Here is a 25,213-nt window from a genome sequence, read left to right on the forward strand (position 1 = left end):
TAGTTGATATGAGGAGGAGGGTTGGGGCAAAAAGGTGGACGTTGTAAATTCTGAATTCTGATAAAAAAAGACTCCCCTCCGTCGCATGCATGCCATGGCCATATTTCCATCAATTAAAATTGCTTGACATCAGTTTTAGAATATGTTTTGCTGCCTCTTCTTGTACAGAACATGATCATTTTGCTTCGAATTTTCCATTTGCTGTGCATTGACCAGGGCTGACATGTTGCCTTGCTAACTACGAGGACAGACATTTGTGATGATCATAAAACCTACAAAATATATCCATCAAAATTCTTCTCAACTCGTTAATTTTTTTAGGCTGATTACATGACACCATGTCTTGTCTGGTGGCCATGCCACACAATCCCTCCAATCTATACCTATACCTATACTTACCTTTGAAAACAATGGTCTCTCCTCTTTTATTGACATTTTCAGAACAGTTATCAATATTACCATGACATCGCATTTGCTTTTTTCCTTTACAATTTAAAATCTCCACAGTAAAGCAAACAATATCACGATAAAATACATTTTATATGAAAAAAATATCACCAATCACATACTCTAAGGCAAATTCTTCCATTGTTCCCCGGTGATAGCTGATTCCATTGCTTTGAGACAACAGCGCCCTTTGTTTAGCATTGCTCCCTGTGTTGGCAATAATCAGATGTGATGCTTGGTTCAGCATATATACCTGATAGTTTGGCTTTTTAACTTGTCAGATGGTGACACACGACAATGTTTTAAATTCAGTTTATTCAGAAAACCTGTGACTCATATCACACAAATCCCATCGTAGGTAAACCCTGTATGTAAGGTTGCTGCTGAGCAGAGCAGGTACAAGTCAACGTGGATAATATTGGATTTATAAGAGCATGAAATTTACATGCCTTACAACGATGGATATCGTTACCACTGGCAAAAGCTGAATTCAATGAAAGCATTGACTTTTTGCATCAAATGATTTATGTATGAGTTGTTACCATGACATTTCAATGTCATAAAGAAATGTGAGAAACAGCAAGAATGTGGTTTATTTTGGTATGACATGTACATCGTTATTATGTCATGAATTTCCATCATTGGCCATTGATTTCTCAATCCTGACAACAGTAGACATGAACAAAGTCTGATTCTTAGTTTGATTGTCATCTCATGAAGCTGAACACTTGACAACTGTGTTACAAGACGCCTGAATCACATAATGGTTCAAAAAAAAAAGTTGATAAAATTCAAACAAAGCTAGCGGTAGCCTTAAAGCAAACTACATTAGACCATTTTGACCAGCTGAGAACAAATCAGAATAGCTTCTCTGTTTGTCTAGTTGATGTATTGATATAATGAAAAATCTCTAGCCTCATAGAATGAAAGAAAAATCAATACATTGACGGCTTGTACCTCAGGTTTTTCATATTTTTTGGTTGACCAAATGGAAGTCAATATGTGAGTACCATGCTGTGCTGTTTGTCATTGCGTGAACATTATTGATGCGGCAGTCAGGTATCTTCATGTTACCTGCAACAAGGAGCAGCAAGAATGTGGTTTATTGAATGCAGCTATGTCTGCTTCACTATACTCTGATGAGTGGAATATGTTGCCAGCATTGAAAGCCTTTGGTCTTCCCACCCACATGCCGGCACTGAGTGGTGCACTCTTCATTCATATCTCTCTCTGGAGAGAGAAAAACACACACTGAGTTCACCTCGTGCAAACTCTCGTAAAAAATCAAAGCCCAGCAAAAAAATAATAAAAAGCAGTGTTCATTATGTCTACAGTAGTAAAAAGACAACTGTTACTGTCATACCCATAAAGGAATAGGAATTAACAATTCTATGAAAACAGCCTGCCCTGTAAATACCAAGTATCACATTAACAGTGTACAGGCATGGCCCTTTTTACATTCTCAAGGAAACAAAGCTGCCGTAATGGTACCAATTAGCACCTCAAATGTCTCTTTCCCCATTTGTCCTCTGATTCTAGTCTTGCCTTCACAAATACCAGAATAGTCAATTAATTTAAGAAGTGGCTCGGCAACTTCTTCCTTTTGCCTGCTTTTTTTGTGTGTAGGGGCATCTTGACAGAATGTTCAATTCCGTAGCTTGAGGGTAAGCACAGCTGACTAAATAGAAAGAGTAATTCTGATGTGTTCACCACTACTGTCTTCAATGCAAATATTCCGTTTGTTGAGTGGAAGAGAAAGAAAATGAAAGTGTATTCTCAGAGTTAAAATTACAGACTGGATTTGAATTCACTGTTGTCTGAGTTTGATTGAATAAATGACCAGAAAAAGAGAGAGAAAAGTGACTTTTTTGTTACTGTTGTAAACAATTCTTACATCATTTGTTTCTCGTTAGCAATGAATTGACAATGGGAAAGCAATGACGAGAATGCCATCAGTCGTTGAGTTTTCCACGTTGAAGACAAAATGGCCTTCTTTTGTCCTGGAAGGAAATATTTCTTATCAACAGCTGGAACCAAAAAACATTGGATTGCAAACAGTAAAGACTTACCTTTAATAGTTAAATTGAACATCACAAATAGAACTTCATGTCTTGCTATGCTCTGTTGTGGAATCAGTTCTAAATCAGGAAAAAATTCAACTTTTCAGTCTGTACAAGTCTGGCCATTTACAATTCACATGTTCATGCACAAGTCAACTTTACAAGCCAGTATAGCTGTAACATTTGATGATTATTTCCACAATTTCTATTTTGTCAACTGTGAGTTCTTGTTCTACTCCCTAAAACATGTTAAATCACCTACTACTGTATTTAGTTTGTCAACACAATGGCTATATGTTTAGAATGTACTGTTATTATTTTTATATGAATTCTAGTCCGGACCAGAATTCAGTTGTCAACACATTACAGGCTGAGCTAGCAAGCTGAATATCAACATGCTTTTGGGAGTACGAATAAGAAACAGCAGTTGACTTTCAAAACAAAAGTAGCTAAAAAATCAAAAGGTGAACCATCTATCTTGTTTTCTTGTTGAATGCAACTGATAAAGAACATAAGAATTATGTTAATAATTGATGACAATTATCTTGTATGATTTTTTTCAAACACAATCAGAAATCTAACAAAATAAGGTCACTGTGCTCTTACTTTTTTCAATCCATGAACTTTAAGCTGAGAAAGCTTTGGTTTTGTATTTTTGGGTGTAAGGGACAGACAAAAGTAAAAGGTTGATGGATTGATTCAATAATCTGAAGTACTATACTGTAGAACACACCTCTGGGACAGATATTCTGACTCTCAAACTTTCACAATACATTTTTGGTCTATCACTTGTTGAAGCTCAATGTGAAGTTCGTGGAGGAAATAAAATTTTCACTGTTTATTTTTGTGAAAATCAAAAAGGTTTAATTTTCCCCATAGAGTTATAGTAACACAGGGCTGCCATTTTGAATATCAAAATGTAGGTAAACATTGGGTAATTTGTTTCTTAATTACATAATATTTTGCATGGTGACCCTCGATTTTTAATCTAGATTTCAAAAAGGAATGGTTTAAACTTTCCTTACGGAAAGTTTGGACAAAGTTTAAAAATTTGTTCAACGTGAATGTTTATAAATATGTCTGAAATATAGAGAGACTATTAAATTGCATATCATTGGTTATGTCTGATTTTAATCAAGTGAAAACCAAACTTTGGCCTACATGGATTATTTTCACAAATTTCTCGCTAACTTCAAAAAGATTATAATCCTCAGTTGCTGTCTTTGTCTAAATAAAGTATCTATTACTGATAGTTTTGCATGTTTATGAAAAATCTGAGTCAATATCATGAACGCCATATCCAACTGACTCTGACACAATATGAAGATCTACCTGTGAGAAGAGCAAGGTCGTATACATTACCCACACATTCCACTGATTACAGGCTGGTCATTGCAGTGACTGACATGTTCATGGACTGAGACACATTCTTGACTAGTGTGGAGGATATGAAAGGTGTTGTACTTGTGATCAGAAGGTGTGAAAGATGCTGTTGCTTCATCACTGGAGTGGATTGTAGCTGACAGCTAAAATGTGCTTGATGATGCTGAGTCAAAGATCTCCGTTACCTGCATCTGTAATGTCGTTACCTTCTTGCGGAGCGAACTACACGGTGCTAGACTGGAGGCAAAGGTCCAGTTGTACTAGTACTATGACCAAAGAACCTTCATTTTTCTGGCACTTTTGTTTTACAGGAATGATATAAGAATGCTGTGAATCTGCATAAAGTGCCTTGTTGTTCACATGCACCATTGCCCATTATGGCAAATATATGCATTCACTTCAAGTCTTGAGCCATGCTTGCCAGCAATGCAAAATGAAATCTGTCTGCAGATCTAAGCCGGTAGCAAATAGTGGCTACTTTAAGCTTGTGCTGCATGGTGGTTGGCAAATTCTCCACATTATCCTTTCAACACTTGAGAAGCCGTTCTCCCCAGCAAAACCATCTACTCTATCCTTGTATCCAGTAAGTTCCAAACCCAATGTAGCTAACTTAAGCTGTTATTGTAAACAAGGCCTCTATAGAGTGTCTCCCAGACAGAAGAGAACAAGGCAGATCTCATAGACAAAAGATTCTGAAACCCTATAAGGTACATTGTATAGCCATCACTGCTGTCATTATTTTCACAGAATACACGCGTTGATAATGGGTTCTGGGCATGCTCTCTGTATCTTCATGGGTGAGCGCTAAAGGGCATGCAATGGGTATTGACCCTGAGTTCAAGGTGATGCCAACTCTGATTGGTCAGTTTGTCATGTGACACTCCAATTGTGTCATGTGACAGTTACCCCACAGGCAAAAAAACCCATCTACCATAAATTTTCATCATATAAATGGATCCCTAATTTGAACATGGATCAGATCACATTTTTTTTATAAAGGAAATTTTTCTTTATCATGGAGAAGAAAAATTTGCAAATGCAGTATTCTTTTTACGGGCAAAACTTGGCATATGGCTGACCATGGAATTACTTGGTTGAGATGCAAATACTGCCATAAAAGTCTAATCTGAGCATACTGTGAGGTCTTGTTTTAAATTTTCAGTGTGTTTGGCCCAGACAATGTATGGAGGTTTACTCTTGTTGTGATACTTCTAGATGTGGAATTACATCTACGATAAACATTAACCATACGCTTCACTTAGATCCAGATTTCATCACCAAATAGTAATAAATATGGTCTTATTTGATTGAAAAGATTAAGTGGTGAACAAGGCTTTAGAGAATGTTTGAGCAGAAAATATGATTAATGAGAAGTTAGTGACAGAAAATTGCAAGGTTCAATTGGAATGTACAAATGATGCAATCTATATACACTTTGAAGTTTCTACAAGTTCCAAGGGACCAGTATCCACAGTACATAAATCACACCTTTAACATGAAAGCCATAATGCATCTTTTTCAGGAAAGGAGCGGGTATTTGCCATATATTGTTTTTTATATTTGGTTTGTGTAGACTTCATATTTTGCAAAAACTGTGAGCAAAGCTGAGAAACTGGTTCATTGAAGGCGTTGTCGAGTGGAGACAAAACTTTAGGTGTAGTGTGTGTCTATTTAGTGTGTTTGTATGTCTGTCTATAAACTGTGTTTGGTATGTCTGTCTATAAACTGTGTTGGTATGTCTGTCTATAAACTGACTTGGTAACACTGAGTTTTGAAGACTGGCACAGGAGAATATTAACTAAATGAAGTCACGTCACCATTATCACATTGTCTTTGCGTGTGAGCTTCGTTCAATCTATAGTTGTGTACATGAAATCTGTGTTCCCAGTAACAGTGTGAGGTGATTGATGCAATGATGATTATAATAGTGTAAAATGGTGTAAAGATGGTGTGATTGACATCACTGGCTAATCATCTAATGAAATATGTATTGCACTGGAGTAAAGAGAATTGTGAACAATTAAGCCAATGGTGAGACTGTCTGTTGTAAAATGTATCTCATTGACTTTATAATACGCACAGATGACTGTATGGCTATCAGTACTCCCTTTTGTGTCTTGAAATTCCTTCAGCCAAAATCTGTCAGTGTTCTTAATGCAAAGACTCGATCTAATTGATTTAAAGAAGTTTTCTTTAAGACAAACCAAATGAGTGAAATTTTTAAGAAGCAATGTATGAAGAGTTGAATTCTGGTGTGAATGTGTATGTGAAATATGACGATATGATGAAAGAAGAGGAAAAAAGAACAGAAATGTAGCAATGTCATACGTTTTTTCCTAATTTCCATCAACATGTAAGTCCTGCTTTCAGATAGGGCATTCCAAATTACCTTTTTACTAAAACCCCTCAGAGTGATCATTTTAAGCATCACTTTTGATTACTGCTAGCTTTGATGAAATCACCCAGTGAGTCCTTTTCCTGAAAGGCAGGCATGCAGGCAGCATTGACTCCTTGAAGACAGCAAACATACATGTTAGTCCCACTACCAAACAAACTGGGGAATAAAGCTGTTCATATCGGTTGGTCACCATTAATTTGTGTGACTAAGATCTTGTGTGTACGTGTTCCTTATTCCAACTGGATCATATTTTATTCAACACACCCCATTTGGTGTAGCATTCAAGTGCTGGCCTGGCATACAAATCCCCTAGTTCTCAATGAATATTTACCAAAGCCATTAGCGCAGTCTGAGTGGTAATTTCTTTCATCTTGACTTCCTAAAAACACTCTGACATTTCCTTCCATTTCGGTGTTGAGAAGAATCTTCTACACATAACATAGGCAATTAGTAGCTGAAACTGCTACGTATCTCAAAAATATGTACAAAGTCTTAAAATTTCTAGATTTTTTTGGCAAAATTTTATTCAAAATGACACAAACATAGCTGCAACAATGACGCACACACCAACACCTTTTAACGTTAGTCCTCAAAAGATTTGTTCATATGGATGATGCACACAGCAATTTGAAGGAAATATCTGAAAAATAATGACTTTCAAAAGAGAATATATGTACTGATATTACTCACAACAGCTTTTTGGTGAAAATTCAACCATAAAATTTCTGTCTACGTTACAGATGATATAATGAAAAATGTGATACTTCATAGGTATATTCTAACAAGCCTTACCAAATTGCTTGAGGCCGCGGTAGGAATTTAATATCTTCTATTCGATGAATGACAGCATGCATTTCAAATAAAAATGCTGCAAAGATATCATAGTTGTGTAGACTCAGGCGAATGAAAATGGGATCCCCAATTTTTTTATAGAGTTTATACGTTGACTGATTCTGACTGAAATAAAATGTCCCCTTCTCAATAAACAAAGGCATAAAGTGGAGCAAAGCTGGCTCCAGATATAGAGGAACTGGGTCATAGGTCATTTCATTTATAAATTTCATTCAATTTGTCAGCAATATTCCTTGGTTAATTTTGGGTGGTTTTCTATACATTCTGCTTTCTTATTACTGATATTTGCGTGCGACTAATTCTTTGAATAATTCTTCACTTCAGCTTTTGATGCTAATTGTGAATTGTATTTGGCAATAAACGACGTCCATGAGTGATCGGTGATTTGGACAGAGCAATTGGATTTCCATGGAGCTTCAGCGGATGTCTGCTGATGAGAATGGATGTGACTCACAGAGGTAAGCTTAGATTGATTGCAATAAAATGAAATTTCAATCATTCTGTTTTGACTGCCATCAAGTTTACCGATTGTAGAAAACAAACAGATGAATTTACCAAAAGGGCAAATTTACAATTTCTTTTTTAGCTCATTTGTCTATGAATTTCTATCACTTTCTTTGGCAAAAATTTTAACTGGTATGATTGCTAATATCCACATCTGTTCCAGGGTAGCCACCAGTGAATGTGGATCTCCACCAATAAACCTGTCTACCACTGCCATTTCTGATCACTCCAACACTTGCATCAGTGCTGTATGAACCCCCACATAGGAAACTGGAGGTCAGGGGGCTAAAATGCAAAGGTCACATGTAATGAGATTGACAGATTTGAGGTCAAAGGGCAGAAGTTCACCACCACATTTTGATTGAAAACATTTTCACATAATTTATACATCGCAGGAAATGAGAAAAGTGTGTTGAAGTGCTTTGAAGCTTCTTTCAAAAGTGAAAATTGATTACCAAGTATTGACAACTTAAAATATGCAACATTTAAGTTTGGGAAAAATCTATACTTTTATTTCTAATACGATGACCGATTGGAAATACTTAAACAAGGCTGGGAATTTTTTCCAATTTTTAAGGATATTTTGTTTGATACCGACCGCTACATGCTGATAATATCAAATTCTTGCTTGTTGTCATTTTATTACATGTTGTCATAATGTATGATAATTTTGATGTCAATGGATACGTATATTTACAAATGAACATGTTCTAGAATGTTTTAGAGAACCAGAAAAGCAACTAACCTGAATTTTTGAATTCTTTTCTCACTGTAGCAAATCATTGGAGTATTACCACAGCTGTGTGCTTATGCTCTGAATTCACATGATATATGCCTTTGTTTAAACACATGTAAATTAATCAAATATAACTTAAGAGCATCTTTCATGAAAATTTTGAGAGCTTTTTTGAAAAATAAATGGATAAAACATACCCCCAGCCTCTTTTCTTAGTGTTGTGTGTTTTCTTGTGCAAATTAAACCAAAATGTCAGTCTTTTTTCAGGAAATTTCAGGCTGCTGCTGATTTGGTGTCTGTGAAGTCAATTATTGACGCTACATCTCTGATAATTAGCCAATATTAAGGAAAGCTGAGAACACGACAGTCTTGCTGAGTCTATTATTTCAAGCCTCTGGGCCACTCTTCCAAACAACCACATATGCAAGGTTACAAGGCTAACCTTTCAGAAAGTTCTCATGAATATTCGAAGCTTTTAGAAAATCTCCTTTATGCCGCACAGTGTACAAATCATACACACACAGCCTCTCACTCTCTCTCTCTCTCTCTCTCTCTCTCTCTCTCTCTCTCTCTCTCTCTCTCTCTCTCTCTCTCTGGAAAAACTGGTGTGGGGAGAAGTGATACGGAATAACACACCAGAGAGTATGAAGAGCCATTGTGCCTTGAAAAGCAGATGCAGTTCTGGCAATATTTGTTACGTACATAGTATTTGATAATTTTAACCAAATGACACTATTGTATTTGACCAAATCATGGCATATATGACACTGCAAATTTGATCACTGAAATAATTCTCAAACCCAAGTTGCTTCTATACTCATGGAAATAAATACATGCCAAAAATTGAATTTTTGTTACAGCAGTGGTATAATCACGGCAAAAGACAAACCTGATTGAGAATTCCTTTCTTGTCCAGCCGTGCATTCAACTGAACACAATGTGCTTATATTTTCATACAGCTATCCTGTTTCACTAATGAAAACAAATTTATATGATTACGGTTTTTGAATTTCGCCATGTCGGCCTACAAAGCAAATGGAATTTTCGCCAGAGGGCAAATTCTGCAACAGTGATAATTTGACCGTGAAAAGCTTAGCGCTCCCATCAGCGCAAAACAACAATCTGGATGAATGCTCCGCCATCCATGATGTCCACACATTTATTTTTCTCGGATGATAAAATTTTACATAATTGATGACAGATTTTTTAGTAGCTTGTGTCGGGCGCATTTGTCAGGCTTGGGCTGTGATTGCCTTTGTGTAAAAGAGATAATGATTATTGAAAAAGAATAAGAATTAATAAGCCATTAAATCACGATGAATAATTTATTGACCTGAGATGCTGTTAAAGAATTGACAGCCTTGTTCCTTTGTCATTTGTACGACATTAAGATGGCAGATAGATGGTGTTTGCCATCTGAAACAAATCCATTTGGAGATCAGCAAGACAGACATTACAAATCATGGAATAACTGAGTGATAACATATTGCTGTCATCGAAAATTCAACTAAATGGGAATCAGAAGTTCTGGAAAATATTTCCAGAACCTGACAGCCACTGTGTTTGCTCTGAGAACATGACAGTCCCGAAATTTATGGATCGAACAGTTGAGATTAGCCATAAAGGGCCACTCCGATAGGACAGAGAGGATAAGGGGTCAGATTGATATCCAGATATTGTAGATACCAATGTTAGCAGAACATAATGACAAGATGATTAAAAAAGCTGGACTCCTAATTGTGTCCACCTTATTTTGATGACTCATAAAGCATAGGCCGACAAAAGCCAACCAGAAGCTGGTCTTCAACAAACAAAACCACGTCCTGTTGCTTGGAACAGAGGAACTTCAACTCATCACACTTCAAACACAGGCTAGGTGCAATGAACTTGACACACTGGTCAGAAATTTGCAAAATTGCAAACAAGTGAAAACATTGGAATCCTGTCTTCAAATGCTGCAAAGCTAAACATCTGGTTTAGGACTAAAACCAAATGAAGTCCAGGGCTTCTTTTTTGCTGAATTCATGATTCAAAATAAAAAAAATGTAAAACTTTGGTAGTTTTTCCTGCACAAATGACAATGCCAATTTACATGGAATAGGAAAACTAATACAGCAGAGTAGCATTTTCTGCCAACACAGAACTTTTTGCAATGACAGCTTTCCTTCTCCGATGATGGCTTCCGACATGTTCATGTCTACTCATGGAACACTATCTCCCTTGACTGCTGATGATTGCCGCATTTCTAAACCGACATTTCATTCTAATCCTGATGTATCCAATTCCTTGATGACATCATTTTCTCATTTGACTGATGCAAAGGATCCATCGGCTGTCTTCTGACTTTCCCTGAGATATTGAAAACGCCGGAAAATTGGGCCTTCAGGTGAACAAGCCTCACAAATATTTGTTCTGTGCATGAATTTTCTCAGACTCGTATTTTGCTCTCAAATGCAAATAATGCGCAAACAGAAAAAAGAGGATAAAATACACAGATTGGAGATAATACATGGGAAAATATGACATAAACAGCACCACCAGTCTTCAATATCAATGGAAAATCTTTACATGTTGGACTTAGGTTGAAATTATTTATGTCAATTTGTGAAGAAATTGCGAAGACTTAATTTGGATTGTCCGTCAAAACAACGTGATTATACTTTTGTAAAATAGTACTTGCTCTTCACATATAACCACCTAAAATTGTTTTAATAAAACTGCAGAGGTAAAATTAAGAAAACAGCAATTCTCAAATAAAGCGATGGGTCAGTGTAGAATATCTTGCTTTAGTTTATTGACCTAAATTCAAGTAAGCCAATGTCTCATGTTTACCATGAAATATGTCTATCAAGTTAGTAAAAGCCAGAATGTCATAAACAAAGCTGATTATACCGTAGTAAGTGGCAATTATATTCTGTGAAATATTTTCATAAAAATATAGATACATACTAAATACTGCATCAAAAATATGAAATCACAATCAACAAAGTTTAACAGTGAAACGGGATTTTATTGATGTATTTTCATGTGATAATCCAGACCAGCCTGTTACAGATTTGCCATGCCCATCGTTTTGTATGACACCATTGTACTTAAGATAGAAATATTTTCACTGGAAACATTTCATTGTATCATCAAGCTTCATTATTGCAGATGAATCCCATTTGTATTGGTTGAATTAATTTTTGATATTGAAATCATGGCAGAAGAAGAGATTATAACACTGATGTTGATTTCTTTAGGAATTGTTTTCTTTTTCCCACAGAAATTGATTACTGTACTATTTGAATAAATATCCATGTACGTACGCATATGCATACAGATAGATGGGTTTAAACCACATGAGAATTTCAGTACATTGGTTTTTGCTTTCACTGGATAAAAAAATCTGAGGGAACATGTTGTGTTGATCCGTAACGCAAACAAAACATGCAGCTTTTGTTGGGTGCATATTTGCTGGGTTACTTTTCCAATCTACACTGGGAAGAATGTCAGACAATGATTGGCTTGAGTTGAATCATTTATTCCCTCACCTCGCCCACAACCAAAACCTAATTTCATGAAAAGAAGAAAGAGAAAGAAAACATACATACACAGGAGGCAGAGGGTGAAAATTAACCACTTTCTCTGAACAGTAGACTGAAAGAAAACATTTGGTTTAAAAAAAAATGTGTGAAAAACTAATAGACTTGTCAGACTGGGAGTCTTCTGAAGGAAGCCCTATTTACTGCCTTTATCTGTTAGATCACTCATTTGTGTGGGGCCAATACTCAACAACTTCCAATCAGTTTCCACTGCAACAGACTGATAAGGTTGTTTGAGATCATAGCAAAGATAGGGTCAAATTAATATATGATAGACAGAGCACAAGTCATGGGTCAACAGCTCATGAATTGGTTGAGATCAATTTCTAGCTCAATGATTTTCATTTATTTCAGGGTTGAAAATGTTTGAGGAGGTTGTTTTCTCTCAGAGACAGCCTTGAAATGTGCATCAACCATCTTCTCCACAACTCTGGTGTTTGAAAATGATTGAAACAATCAGTTTTGGAATTGAAAGGCCTGTCATCACAGTGCTTTGGAAATAAATGTAATAATACACGGTTTCAGAGGGATATCGGCGATAAAAAAGACCAATGCAGGACTTTTAATGTTTCGTCCAGCCACATACAACCTCAATGAAGTTTCACTGCAACCATAATTTCACCACATTTAGTTTTTATTGGTGGGCTTTGCCAGCCACCAGTAACAACAGGCTGTCATCACCCTTATAACTGACACAGTGTTTTTAATTGCAATCAATCAATGAAATAACTAAGAAATGCCAATCGTTAGATTTAGTATATTTTATCAAACTGTACCAGACTGCTAGAAAAAGACATGTCTTTCAGTAATCTTGAAAATTTCAACAAAAATTTGACAGGCGCAACCTAAATGCTTTAATGGAACATCTCTGGAAAGAGTTAGAAATCAATGTGGTTGGAGGAAACAATTTGCACGTACATGTACGTGGTGAAGCCATACAGCAGTAGAAATAATCAGATAATGGTAACAGGCAATGATTGCATGACATGACTAAAGAAACTGCGTGATATTCCACAAAACTAGGGTGAGAAACCAGCTACTAAAATGACTAAAATGGTAACAAATAATTCGACATTGGAAATAAAAAAGATTGCTTTTGCTGATGACTTGATTATTGAATAATAAGAGTCCATCTGGTAGCTTGTTTTGAGTTAATTAAAGCCTCATCAATCATGTTACATGCACAAATTGATTTTTCCCTTTCATTTCAGCAGTGTACAGTAGGTCCAGGTAGATTTTCCAGACAAACAATTTAACCAATGCATGCATGACCTGATATTTCACTGTGGCTGGCATGAATGATAGGGTAGACATCTTTGAAAGGGCTGTGGAGAGTCCTGAATACCTGTGGGGTCTTACTTTACAGCGGCATATATGTTCCCATGAAAATCCGCTCTAGACAAAGACTACAAAGCGGTCAACGAGCAATGGAGGTACACCTAACACCAATATCAGGTTACCTGCCCAGGCATTCCAACTCATTCTAGGGGGAGGGCCAGCACAAACTAGAACGGCAGTATTTGCATTTCCATCAAGAGGCCGGCTACAAGGTTTTGCATAAGAAGGAGTTGTCACCATTTTCAATCTTGACAAAAGCAGCGGCACGCAGCATCAATGGCTTCTGAGGCAACAGTGAATTAAAAGCCCTTCTTTTCCTAAACACTGGTCTACAACCAACACAAAAAAAATATCTGAAAGTTGCACAGTAAGCGACTGATGGATGAAGCAGGTATCTAACTTCAGGCAATCTGAATTGTTTTCATACACTGAGGAACCAAAGCATTGTACAGATTTTTAAGACAAAAGGTGGTTTGCCTGGTCTATTTTGTTTGTTCTGATCTCAATCACAAGGCTACAACCCTCACTGGGTCTTATTACCCTAATGTGCAAGTATTTGCACATGACAGCACAGCAAAGGAAATACTGATGCCCTTATTCACACCGCCAAAATCTAATTCCTTTTATGCAAATGCCTACCTTGAAGTCAGCCAGCCATCCTGCCTGATTTTTATACTCTACTACAGTACAAAAGACTGTTACTCCCTAGATATTTCATTTAGGTGTATCATTGGTAAGTTTATAAACCCTCCAGCAGATACTTACAACTGATCCCCTGCACTGACACCATCAGAAACCCACCTCCCGCTATTCATCACCTTGTCTCATAGACTGGAAAAATACTCGGGTGTTGACAAATTAAATTTACCTAAGCTTTTCATCGGCATATTTTGAGTTGGTATGTTAATGGAATAGCATGTGGCCGGGCACAAAACTACTGTCAGTTTCCATTAGAACATCCCTCTCAAGTCTGGAAAGAACAACATTTTCACTGGGAATGTTGACAGTCTCTGTTTGACAGTAGCCCATGATAATACCCCCGATGGAGACTTCTCAAACAGTGATGGGGCATACGCCAGCAGTGTACATATATGTTGAGAACGCTGCAGCCTGAGAAAAGTGTGCTGGAGTAAACATCAAACAGCAACGATCGACTTTTCATTAGGAATTGAGGCACACCAACAAAGGGAATGGACAATTGTGGCAGGTCCTAGTCGGACCGAACACTAGCACAAACAAGCCCGATTTTATTAAGCTCTCTATCTTGAGACTACATTGGTGGATCCCCTAGAGACAACGCTACCTTCTATATGAAAGCAGTGGACTGTCATTAGAGGCCTTTCTGTTCTCTTCCCCTAACAGAATTAAGATTCTCAACGCTAAAAGCTCACGACAGTTATTTAACTGGCTTGTGAGAAAATGCTATTTCCTTCCCTATACATAAAACAAGATGCCCTCTCGATGTACATTTTACAAAAGTGTACGGAATTCAATTTTCTGAGATGTCAGTTCTGATTTCTCACTCTGTGAGTGGTGAAATGCATTTTGCTGTTGATAATAAATTGTTCAAGATGTTGACATGAGGCTTCACCCTGGGTAAAAAATACTGGCTTGATTCTTTTTAAACCTTGTCGGCAATCTCGCCTGTTTAATAAAAGACACTTGCAGCTATACTAAGACTTGCTAGACAATACAAGGTTCTGAACATCTGACAGATTTTTTCAGTATGGGTGCCTTTGATAGGGACAATCATTCATGTTATTAGACAATCTGTTACATACAAAACGCCTGCAAAACAATCAGACCATTTCTTTGACATAGAAACCTACACAATTTTCCTATCTAAAATGCAATTAACATTGACTTTCAATCAAATCAGGCACCATTGAGGATGTTTTCTGCTGAGCTGAGCTCAGCTCCAATCTAACAAGCAGCACCTGCTACCTTCTGCAGTATATCACAGTCTTGACCAATTTCTCATTAGAGTTTTTACATTATCACCAGAGTTGTCAGCTGCAAGCACTTTTCACTCCATTCCCTGTGTCATGTTGGGTCCATATTTACCAATAGATAGTACAATCTTCCACTGTACTGTCTATGGTTTGCCACTTAAAACACCAGGATAGGACTGAACCATAATAGAAAAGGGGTTCTAAGGATTCTGTGAGCAGTGAAAGACATTGACAGAGCTTTTACATTTCCACTAATGCTGACTGATCTACGTGCTCGTATCATTCACTGCGCGGTGGAATTTACGTACACATAAATAAACTGAAATTGTCTGACATCTCAGGTTTGTGAGTCAGCAAATAGGCCACCCTATGACAGCCAATGAACACATGTACATTCATTGCTTCATTTGGAATGTCCTGAATACACAATGTTGGACACTGGGAGTAGCGGTGAAATTTTGCACCTGTCACAAGGATGGGTGTGTTCATTTGGAGAATCAATTTCTGCTCAAAAAAACACCAAGCTGACAAGTGAAAATCATAAAATACACATGAGATATTGAAAGAATTAATTTGATCAGTGGTGGATGTATCATCAGACACTATGAAACCCTAAAGGTCAGCTGATTGTTCAAGTGATTAATTCAGTATCCCTGACACGAATCAATAATTAGAATGGCATAGGGAAGGCAGGCAAGCCAGCAATGTCAAGGTTGCCATAAAATATGACCTAGTGAAAAGCCAGGCTGACTGGCTGGCTGCCTTATTAACACCTCCCTTCAGAACATTAGCAAGACATTCAGACATAATGCGTTACTATTCGTCATGCCTCATTCACAGCCACCAATCAGAATGCCTAACACAAAGCACATGATGGCAAGCTCTTGTTGTAATGTGTCCTTTTCAACATTGCCCTTGGTGACTGACAGTAGAACATGTTTTTGTTGGGAAAAACCAGTCTGTTTACAAGCTTATCTGTCCATTATGACCACAAACTTGTCCCACAACATACATGAGTGATCTAGCACAACAGAATCACTGGAAATACTACCATATTCTTTCTGCATGGCGAGATCCAAAACACAAACCTGATTTTATCCAAACCTGTTTGCAAAATGTCCACATTTATAGAAATGCTATCAATATCAATCAGCATGTGTAACAGAATGCAATCAGGAAAATCCTACGTCCTCTTGGATGGCCAGTCCAAATTCCCAGTCCCAATTGCTAGAGTTGATTGACAGATAGTATTTGAACAGGGATAGCCATGAAATGCTTTTCACATTACCAAATGTATGTAGGCGTGTTGGCTCACAAAACATTGTTTTGAAGTGGGCTAGATTGCTCTTACTATCAGCCAATACATGACAGTTTCTGAGTAAAGTCGCCGTTCCTGCTGCTGCACACAAACACCTCTGTAACCTTTCATAACAATAAGGCACAAATATATGGTAGCTGCCAAGAGCATTTTTTAACTGCTCAGTATCAAAAGGTGAAACTCTTTCTAGAAATGAATTACTATGTGATTGCCTACTCAGTACAAGCCATTCCCACTTCTAGAATTCACCGCAGAATATAAGCCTTGCTTGTTACAGACAGTGTTTGGCAAGGAGTATTTCCCTTACAGTCTCTGAGGCCACAGTGTGTATTGTATATTTCCAGAACAATGTGTTTATGTGGGCAAGTGGGGCATTTGACACCAACTTTCAATTGTAAAGCTTTGAAAAACAACCGTACCCCATGCAATTACACCAATTAAATATTCAGATAAGCTTGAGTGATGTTCAAGAATGTGTAAAATTATTGAAAAGCAAGCTCCCCATTTGTTTGGAGTTTGCTTTGAAAAAGTGCCTGGAACCAACCCAGAAGGGGCAGTGTGTACATACATTTCCAAGACTGATGTAACATAGACAGGTTATGGGTGGGTATTGTTTGAAATTTAAGCTAAAAATATATGAAGCAGTGGGTAAAATCTGTGATGACTGTACTCTAGGTTAAGAAGTTAGTATAGAACAATTTGCACGCAATCATATATCATTTTGAATCTATCCAAAATACGTTGGTTGTGCAACTATGCCTGACATTATTAAAGCTAAATCGCCTGTTCCACAAAACACTTGCTATTGTCGGAGAGATTTCTCTACTTGCACCATCACCAAGGATCAGCCTGAAGGCTGCTTGCTTGGCTCTAACAGTCTACGGTTAATGTTTCTTTTTTGTTATTTAGAATATCTTGGACAAAGTCAATTGCTACAAGCGGCATACTGGCCGACAAAAACTTACAGAGCATAGAACAAGTAATTCTTTACAAAGAATACTATCATATATTACCATAGATCAAGAGAAACTATCAAAACTTTCAACCTTTGACTTTGCTATATCTTTTTTTGTCTGGAATTTTCAGACAGTTGACCTATTCACCACAAGGCCTAGCACTTATGTCGAACGTAGAGCCACTTGCATACCATTCAGTTTGAGATCCTTAAAAACTGATTTTAGAACAATATGATTCAAGGGATATTTCTATGTAGACATACTGGTCAAAAGTGATGTGAAAACACAGAAAGTTGTGTACTGGTCACACAAATGCGATGCAACCTCGCCTGACTACAAAACTTTGCGACAAAGTACACCGCAGTTTCTGAACGTGTGACTGAACAATCAATGAAGTGTCAAACATCAAACTTTATCAATTGAAGACAAGCTGATAACTGGTTGAAACCTAAAAATTATCAGGATCTTATCTAATGAGGAATTTCGGCGTTTTAATGTGATATAATTTGCTTCACTAAGTTTCGCATGAGAAACCTGACAGTTTTAAAGTTACCAATCTTTCACTGCCCGACACAGGTGACGCCATGGCTTTCAATGTAACTTGTCCAAACACACAAGACAATACACAGATTAAAACAATCCATCAACTTTAGAATCCATGAACACACAGATGAGAAAGCGATCAGCTGGGAAAATCTGTTTCTTATTGGGTAACAAAAATAATTCCTGGGTCAACCACTCATAACCTGGTAATTACAATTGCACATGATATCTGGCGAGAGACAAGAGTTGCCTCACCACATGACATAAATAGAGTCCATACATGTATAATAATTTGGTTCCCCCTTATTTGAATAACATTGGTGTCTTTTGGCATTAATATTTACATACAAATGGATTTCTCACACCACAGGTAATGGAGGCCAGTGTTTCTTTCGCAAAGTATCCAACAGGGAATTTGGCAGAAAGGGAAAAAAAAATTGGTGAATGTGACCCATCTATCAACAGACTCCAAAATGCAACCTGGGTCCAACCTTGAGTCATATTAATGAGGTGTGACTCTGACATGAAGCAAAGCGGTTTCCGACACTTGGCAGATCCCCTACTTGAGCGTTTAAGCTGTGCCAGACACATCTGACTGAAAGATTTTGTGCACTATGGTCCAAAAGTGCTGTGAAACATTTTTTCTCAGTCCTCTACCACTGACAGCCTTTCCATCATTTCTAGAGATAAACACCATGACATCACCTTGAAAATAGTGAACACATACCCTGTGAAAATGGAGACTAAAACTCTGGTACAATGTGCCATCAATCTCTGACAAAGCTAGGGTTTGGATACTATGACATTTTAAACACACTGGCTACTTTCTTCTGGGCCAACATGAAAAACAAATTATGGTCAAACCATTTTCAAAGTTGTCTATCATTGGTGTCTATATATTCCATGACGGTGCAATTACTGTGTAGCCTTCACCTGTACAATATTGAAACAAGACAGTACTATGGTCTGGTTTTTCGCTCTATAGTCACACATCCCCTACACATTGACATTTCAATCGAAGGATATTAAAACCACGGCAGGTCTGTCTCTGTATCTCTTTGCTCTGGCTAACAGTGTTCCTCTGTAAGTCTACAGTTGACTATTTAGTTAACACATGATCAGTCCAGTAGCCACACCTACTGCAAAAATATTCAGAAAATTTCAGTGCCATTCACGGTGGTGAAGGACACCATTATATTTTTCTATTACTTCAAAAGCATGGAAATACAGTGTGTTGACAATATGTGATTGTGAAAATAATTTACATTTCAGTTCTCCCTAGACAGTTAGGTGGCTGTGTTGACTACTTTGAATTGACTGAGATAGTATGTTTCTGAGTGATGTCTACCAATTCAGTGTCTGCTAAATTACAACAAAATTGTCTGACTGTTTGTACCAGCTTGGCTAGAGTTGTAACATATCTGACACTGGAGGTGTCACCAAAATGTGTTTCAAAAATGTGTTGTGTATTTTACAATACTAAATGTGTTTGCCTTGAAAGAGGAAACCTTGTTTATAATATCTGGGTGTGTTTAAAAATCCATCTGCAAGAGAAAACGGTAGCCTGGGCCCATGCTAAGGCAAGTAATGGCATAGCTAGGCTACTATTCCTGATTGTGGTCATGATCTGTGGCATGATCCCAGGAAAGGTTTTGCTTTCCGCACAATTCCATCAAAGCCCAGTGGCCCAGTGGAGGGCACATGTTGCTCTGTTGCCATATTAATTACTTCCATCATAGCCGACTGAACCATTGTGAAAATGACAACCGAAACAGATTACAGGATGGAAACGGTTGACCGGATAAAACACACACAACAAAATCTCTGTACTGAACCAGTTTTCTTATCTGCCGACACTCAACAGCACAAATTGAGAACAATAACTGATTAGAGATTACAACGCTGCTTTTGATTTGAACCGACCAGAATCAGCAGACACACAGACAACACAGTAATTGACAATGCCAGAGGCTCTGAAATTGAATCGGTTATATTGAAGGTCTGCATTTAGCAGCTTAATAACAGCACAGGGTGAATGAATTCATTGTTGTGCTGAAGATTAATTCTTATGGGTTTAAAGAGCTTCATTAAGTCATTCCATTTAAAATTTAATTTGTCTGTTTCAATATTAATCTGTATACAATGTATCTCTTAGATTCAAATGTGCAGAGACCAAAGAATGTGGTTGAAACCATTTGCACCGTCACATGTTGCAAGTCAAACAAAGTGATGTTGTTTTTTTGCCCTGGGCAAAGTCATGGAGTTTATCAATGTCTGGAGACATGGTTTGCAGTCAGGAGCCCTTGCATTTGGATGAGAAATTGTACTTCATGTAATTGCACTTTCATGGCTTAAGGGCAAAAAAGTGACTTTACTCTCTGGTTGGTCCTAAAACATCACGATGTAGACAAATTACATACGTCAGATGATGACAATATTATGATTGAAGTCTCACGAAACAAGTATTTATCATGAGTATATACATTGCATTGTAAAGCTGGCAATTGTTTTTCACCTTTAGGTCAAGTCCACTTGGAAAGTCAAGCCATGACCTTTGACCCGACCCCTGCAATGCCCATTTGTTGTCACAAGTTTTAAACAGCAAAATATTTATCAGGGCATAAACCACGATATACAAACCAGCATCCGGTGCTGTTGAGGAAGTAATCAAACATTAGTTAAAACAGTGCGTTGCTGTATTATGTCCCGTGTGAAATGAACCTTGCTGAGCACAAACTAGATTTTAACTTCCCTTTACAGTTTACTAGTTCTGTTTATCAGAGCCATCGCTCTACGGTCAAAATGATTCCTCCAAGTGTGAATGGTGATCATAAACAGCTTCTGCGATAACTACAATTCACTGTGCAACAGCCCTTTTTTTGTCTCAAGTGTTAACCCGATGAATACATTGGAATGCATCCCTGGTGATTAATTTTAGCGCCCCCATCACAGGAGCAGGGAGGAAAATAAAAGGTCAATTGGCACACAGTTTCACTTTTTTGACAATACACAACAATGAAAGTTTTATTACAACAGTCACTATTAAAAAAATTCTCTACATATGCAACCGAAGGTGGAAACACTAAGAATCGGCCACTGGTAGGTTATGTAGAAATAGTACAGTAATTTTTTTTTGTTTTTTGCAACATAAAATATCTGCAACAGATGAAATACACTGGATTGCAGGAAAAATTGAAAGTTGTCTGTTTTCTTCTCCCTTTCTTTTGAAAATACATGAAACTTTTTCGTCAACCACTGGATAAAACTGGCCAATTTTGATCTACAGTTCATATTGATCACAACTACTCACATTTTCACAGGCAAGGCGACTGTACAATTTTTGTTCTTCATTACAAATGAAGCTCTCACGTGACAAAATGATCAGATAAGTTGTTTTGCCACGATGCAACTTGTTTTAACTTTCATCTTTAGATTTCTAATTGTACAGAGAAATTCCACTAACTATATATAACATTTAAAATGAGAAGAATTTTTTTGAGTTTATATTTACAAAATGGCATGAGCAGTGTGACTTATTTGGTGTGAGTTTCAAATACCGGACCAAAATGTTCTAGAGTTGAGCTACATACGATCACCCACCATATACAATGGCTGTGGAAACAAAATAGGATGCTAAATACAGATTTCTGCCAAAGTCAAAATATCAGGCAAAAATTACATAGTTTAAACTAATTATATTCCTAAACATTCACCAACTCAAGCTCTCACGTTCATTTTTTTCTCAATATCTGTTTAAATCTGGAATTAAAAATGCTGAACAACACTATACAAAAAAAGAAAGTTAGCACAGTATAATGGTTCTCTTGGCTCAATATGGTACATGGGAGTTGCAGGTTTGTACACAGGATCTGAAATTGCCGAAAAAACAAGGGGGTACCTTTACACCAAAGGGATTGTACAAACATAAACGGCCACTAGAAGCTGATGCGGCCAAACACAGATACTACACACTTGGCAGGCTTTGGTGTTACAGAGACAGATAAGGTTACAAGACGGTCAATTATTTCAAGATTATCAGTTTACCTTTTCATGCTAAATTAGCGTGATCTGAGAGAATGTATGCAATTGTTTGCACTCAGAGGGTAGATTTCTTTGAGATTCTATCTATGGTTTCTTTTGACTTTTTTGGTTCATAACTTTCAGGGGGTATCTTGGAGCAAGAGGCCATATTTTTTGTTCTAAAATCACAGGTACCACACAACCAAACATGATTGTGAAAAATTTTTATGACTCATTTCCCATAATGTGTGGCTGCTCTAAAAGGATGTCCCTCCGGGAACTCTCTATCATCAATATTTTCAATTTGTCATAACCAATGTATGTACACAATTTTCCCCAATATTAATATTTTGAACTCTATAACATACGTTTTGTGTACACTGCCATTATCTTACTGCAGTCTCTTTATGTAATGTAAATATGGGGGGCTCATAGTATGAATCAGCCATGCAAAATGATAAAGGAGGCCACTTTGTGTTGCACTGATGTTTTAAAATCTACAATGGCTTTTTGAAAGTAACAAACGTTTTTTTTGCCTTTTTTTTCCTAGTATATCTTTTTGTACAAAATAAAATACGCTACAAGCCTAGCGCATAACTCAAATAAAACCTGGCGTCGCAAAGCATCTTTTGCATGGCTGATCATTCATATAAAAATATCTGAAATTATAGATGAAACATGAAATTAAAAGTGTGTGAAATAAAATAAATGTTTAAATAAATGCTTAAGAATTTTGAATGATTAAGTACGTGATAATGTCTAGCCTTATTTCATTGTTTCATTGGCTTTATGCAACGGCTTTCCCTACCTGGTGTCAGACTGTCGTCTCGTCTCTTCTGTGGTGCACTAATCGCATGTAAAATTTCCGCCACGAATTGAGTGTCTTTCCGGACCATATCCAAATCCGCTAGTGATACCTACGATTAATAGCATTAAATATTTTATCATAAATACAGTAAAGTCTGGTGTAGCCAGTCCCATCGGAGTAGGTCCCGTACCGTGTGGGCACGAGAAGTGCAGTTTCTTGCAGTTATTCACCATCCAACTATATTCCCACAACTGTCTGTTCGCTTGTTCGTAGAAAAAACATGCAATTACTATGGTGGCAGGAACGGTGTATAAAACAGAAAATATACCGATGCGGATCATAAGTTTCTCGAGTTTGTCCGTTTCGTGCCGTCGTGCTTCATGAATGTCCGGATGCGGTACAGGGCGACGAATCCAGCCAGAAGGAACGAGGTTCCGATCAGAAGGTACAGGAACAAGGGTGCGAGTACAAATCCACGAAGGGCGTCCACATTGGTAAATCCTACAAAACAGACGCCTGCCAGGACATCCCCATCCACTTCGGACATAGCCAGGATGGCAATGGTCTTCACAGCGGGAACTGACCAGGCTGCCAAGTGAAAATACTGCGAATTCGCTTCAATGGCTTCGTGGCCCCACTTCATACCGGCTGACAGGAACCAGGTCAAACTGAGAATGACCCACCATATCGACGAAGCCATACTGAAGAAATACAAAATCATGAATAATATTGTACAGCCTTCCTTTTTGGTACCCTGTACTGCGATCGACCAACGACCTTCTTCGTAGGGCCCGTTGCAAGCAATTTCAGTGTCAATAATATATGCGATGAAGCCGACAACATAGGTGAGGGACACCATAAAATAACACGCAGATAAAAATATAATGGGCCTTTCGGGGTACCGAAATCGCGGCATGTCAATCAAAAACGTGGAGACCGTGAAAAGAGTTGATGCCGCACAAAGTATTGACCAAATGCCAATCCAAATTCGTGCAAATTCCCGTTGTGTCTCGGAAAAAAACATGCTATCGCACGGCGCACCGCACGCATCGGCATCAAGGAAATTGTAATCCAGATACGCCGGGACACGAAGTTCGTCTGGACATGTGAATGGAGGGACGACGGTGTCTGACGATGGAGTGACACTTTTGTTGTCCGGTTTCGTTGTCGGCATTGCGGTGGGCACCGAACGGTTTTGTCCAACACACAGCGGGCCTGAACCATGTACCGGGAAAGTGTTGCAATCTAAACGTTCGGGCCACTGAAAACCGAATCTGTTCATGAGTGCTTCGCACCCATTTTTTGCACTCTGACACAGAGATCTGCATGGAGGTAGCGGAGTTTCCAGTACAGTGCACACGGGCGCGTACACAGCGCACAGGAAAAATTTTAAATCGACAGAACATTCGACCTTAACCAACGGGAAAAATTGGTGGACTTCTAAGCCTGCCTCGTCTTGCTTTTGATGGTTCAATAAGTTTGGCATTATCGTTTCGTTGTATGCGATGTCCTGGCACAGGGGTATCGAGATCGGCTCGCATCGGCCATGATGTGGTAGTACACCGCTGAGTGAATCGTACTGCTGCTGACACACAACAACATTCAGCAAGTTGACCATGAACGCCGAAATCCACAGCAAATTCGTCCCTTTCCGTTCAGCCATGCTGATCACTTGGATCTAGGGTCCTTCTAAGTGTTTAAGTCATCAAGAAGAGCTGGTTGTCTTCACAGCAAGGTTCAAAATAGTTCAATTTTAACTGCTTTCTTACCCTCGAAGTGTACCAGCCCAGTTCATCAAGCTCTCTGTTACATTTCTTTGTGTGACGGCGGTATTCTCCGAAGTCCACGACCGTTTCAAGGTTCTCCACCGTCCTTGGCTCTGATTTTACGGCTTACACTTCTCCTCGGATCGGGTTGATCTTTACGACGCTTAAATTATTGAGATCGACGGTGGAAATCACTGAAATCCGTGTATTTTTTGAAGGGTAGCAAATTTCTGTCGCCGTTGCAGAACACACACACACATACGGAGTGCGTGAAACCTCGCAAAGGACAGTAGTTACATTTCAACCAACCAGTGTTGGAATTCATGTCACATGACTACCTTTACTTCATTTCATTGGCCAAAATTCAGATAAATATCTTAATTAAGTGCTAATAGAAATAGATGCCTGTCGCCAAACACGCACCTCCCTCCGGGAAAAAACTTCGTGGGTCTGAAGTTTTCATGTTCATTTTGTGTGACAGCGGTCGTTATAAATAAGGCGGTCTTAAAATTAGATCTGCGTGGCTTTCTTCAGAGTGAGAGAAGAAA

The 25,213-nt window shown here is 38.0% G+C and overlaps 1 protein-coding gene across 1 annotated transcript; it reads right to left on the reverse strand.

The window, feature by feature from the left end:
* Positions 1-21,060: 21,060 nt before the first annotated feature.
* Positions 21,061-24,965, reverse strand: LOC139144184 (frizzled-2-like). The gene is given in 3 exon segments (XM_070714835.1): positions 21,061-22,994; positions 22,997-23,263; positions 23,266-24,965. Coding segments are annotated over 3 exon segments (1,653 nt in total). The 5' UTR covers positions 24,563-24,965; the 3' UTR covers positions 21,061-22,905.
* Between the last annotated feature and the right edge of the window lie 248 nt (positions 24,966-25,213).

This window comes from Ptychodera flava, chromosome 11 (genome assembly GCF_041260155.1).
Source record: "Ptychodera flava strain L36383 chromosome 11, AS_Pfla_20210202, whole genome shotgun sequence".
NCBI classification, from domain to species: domain Eukaryota; kingdom Metazoa; phylum Hemichordata; class Enteropneusta; family Ptychoderidae; genus Ptychodera; species Ptychodera flava.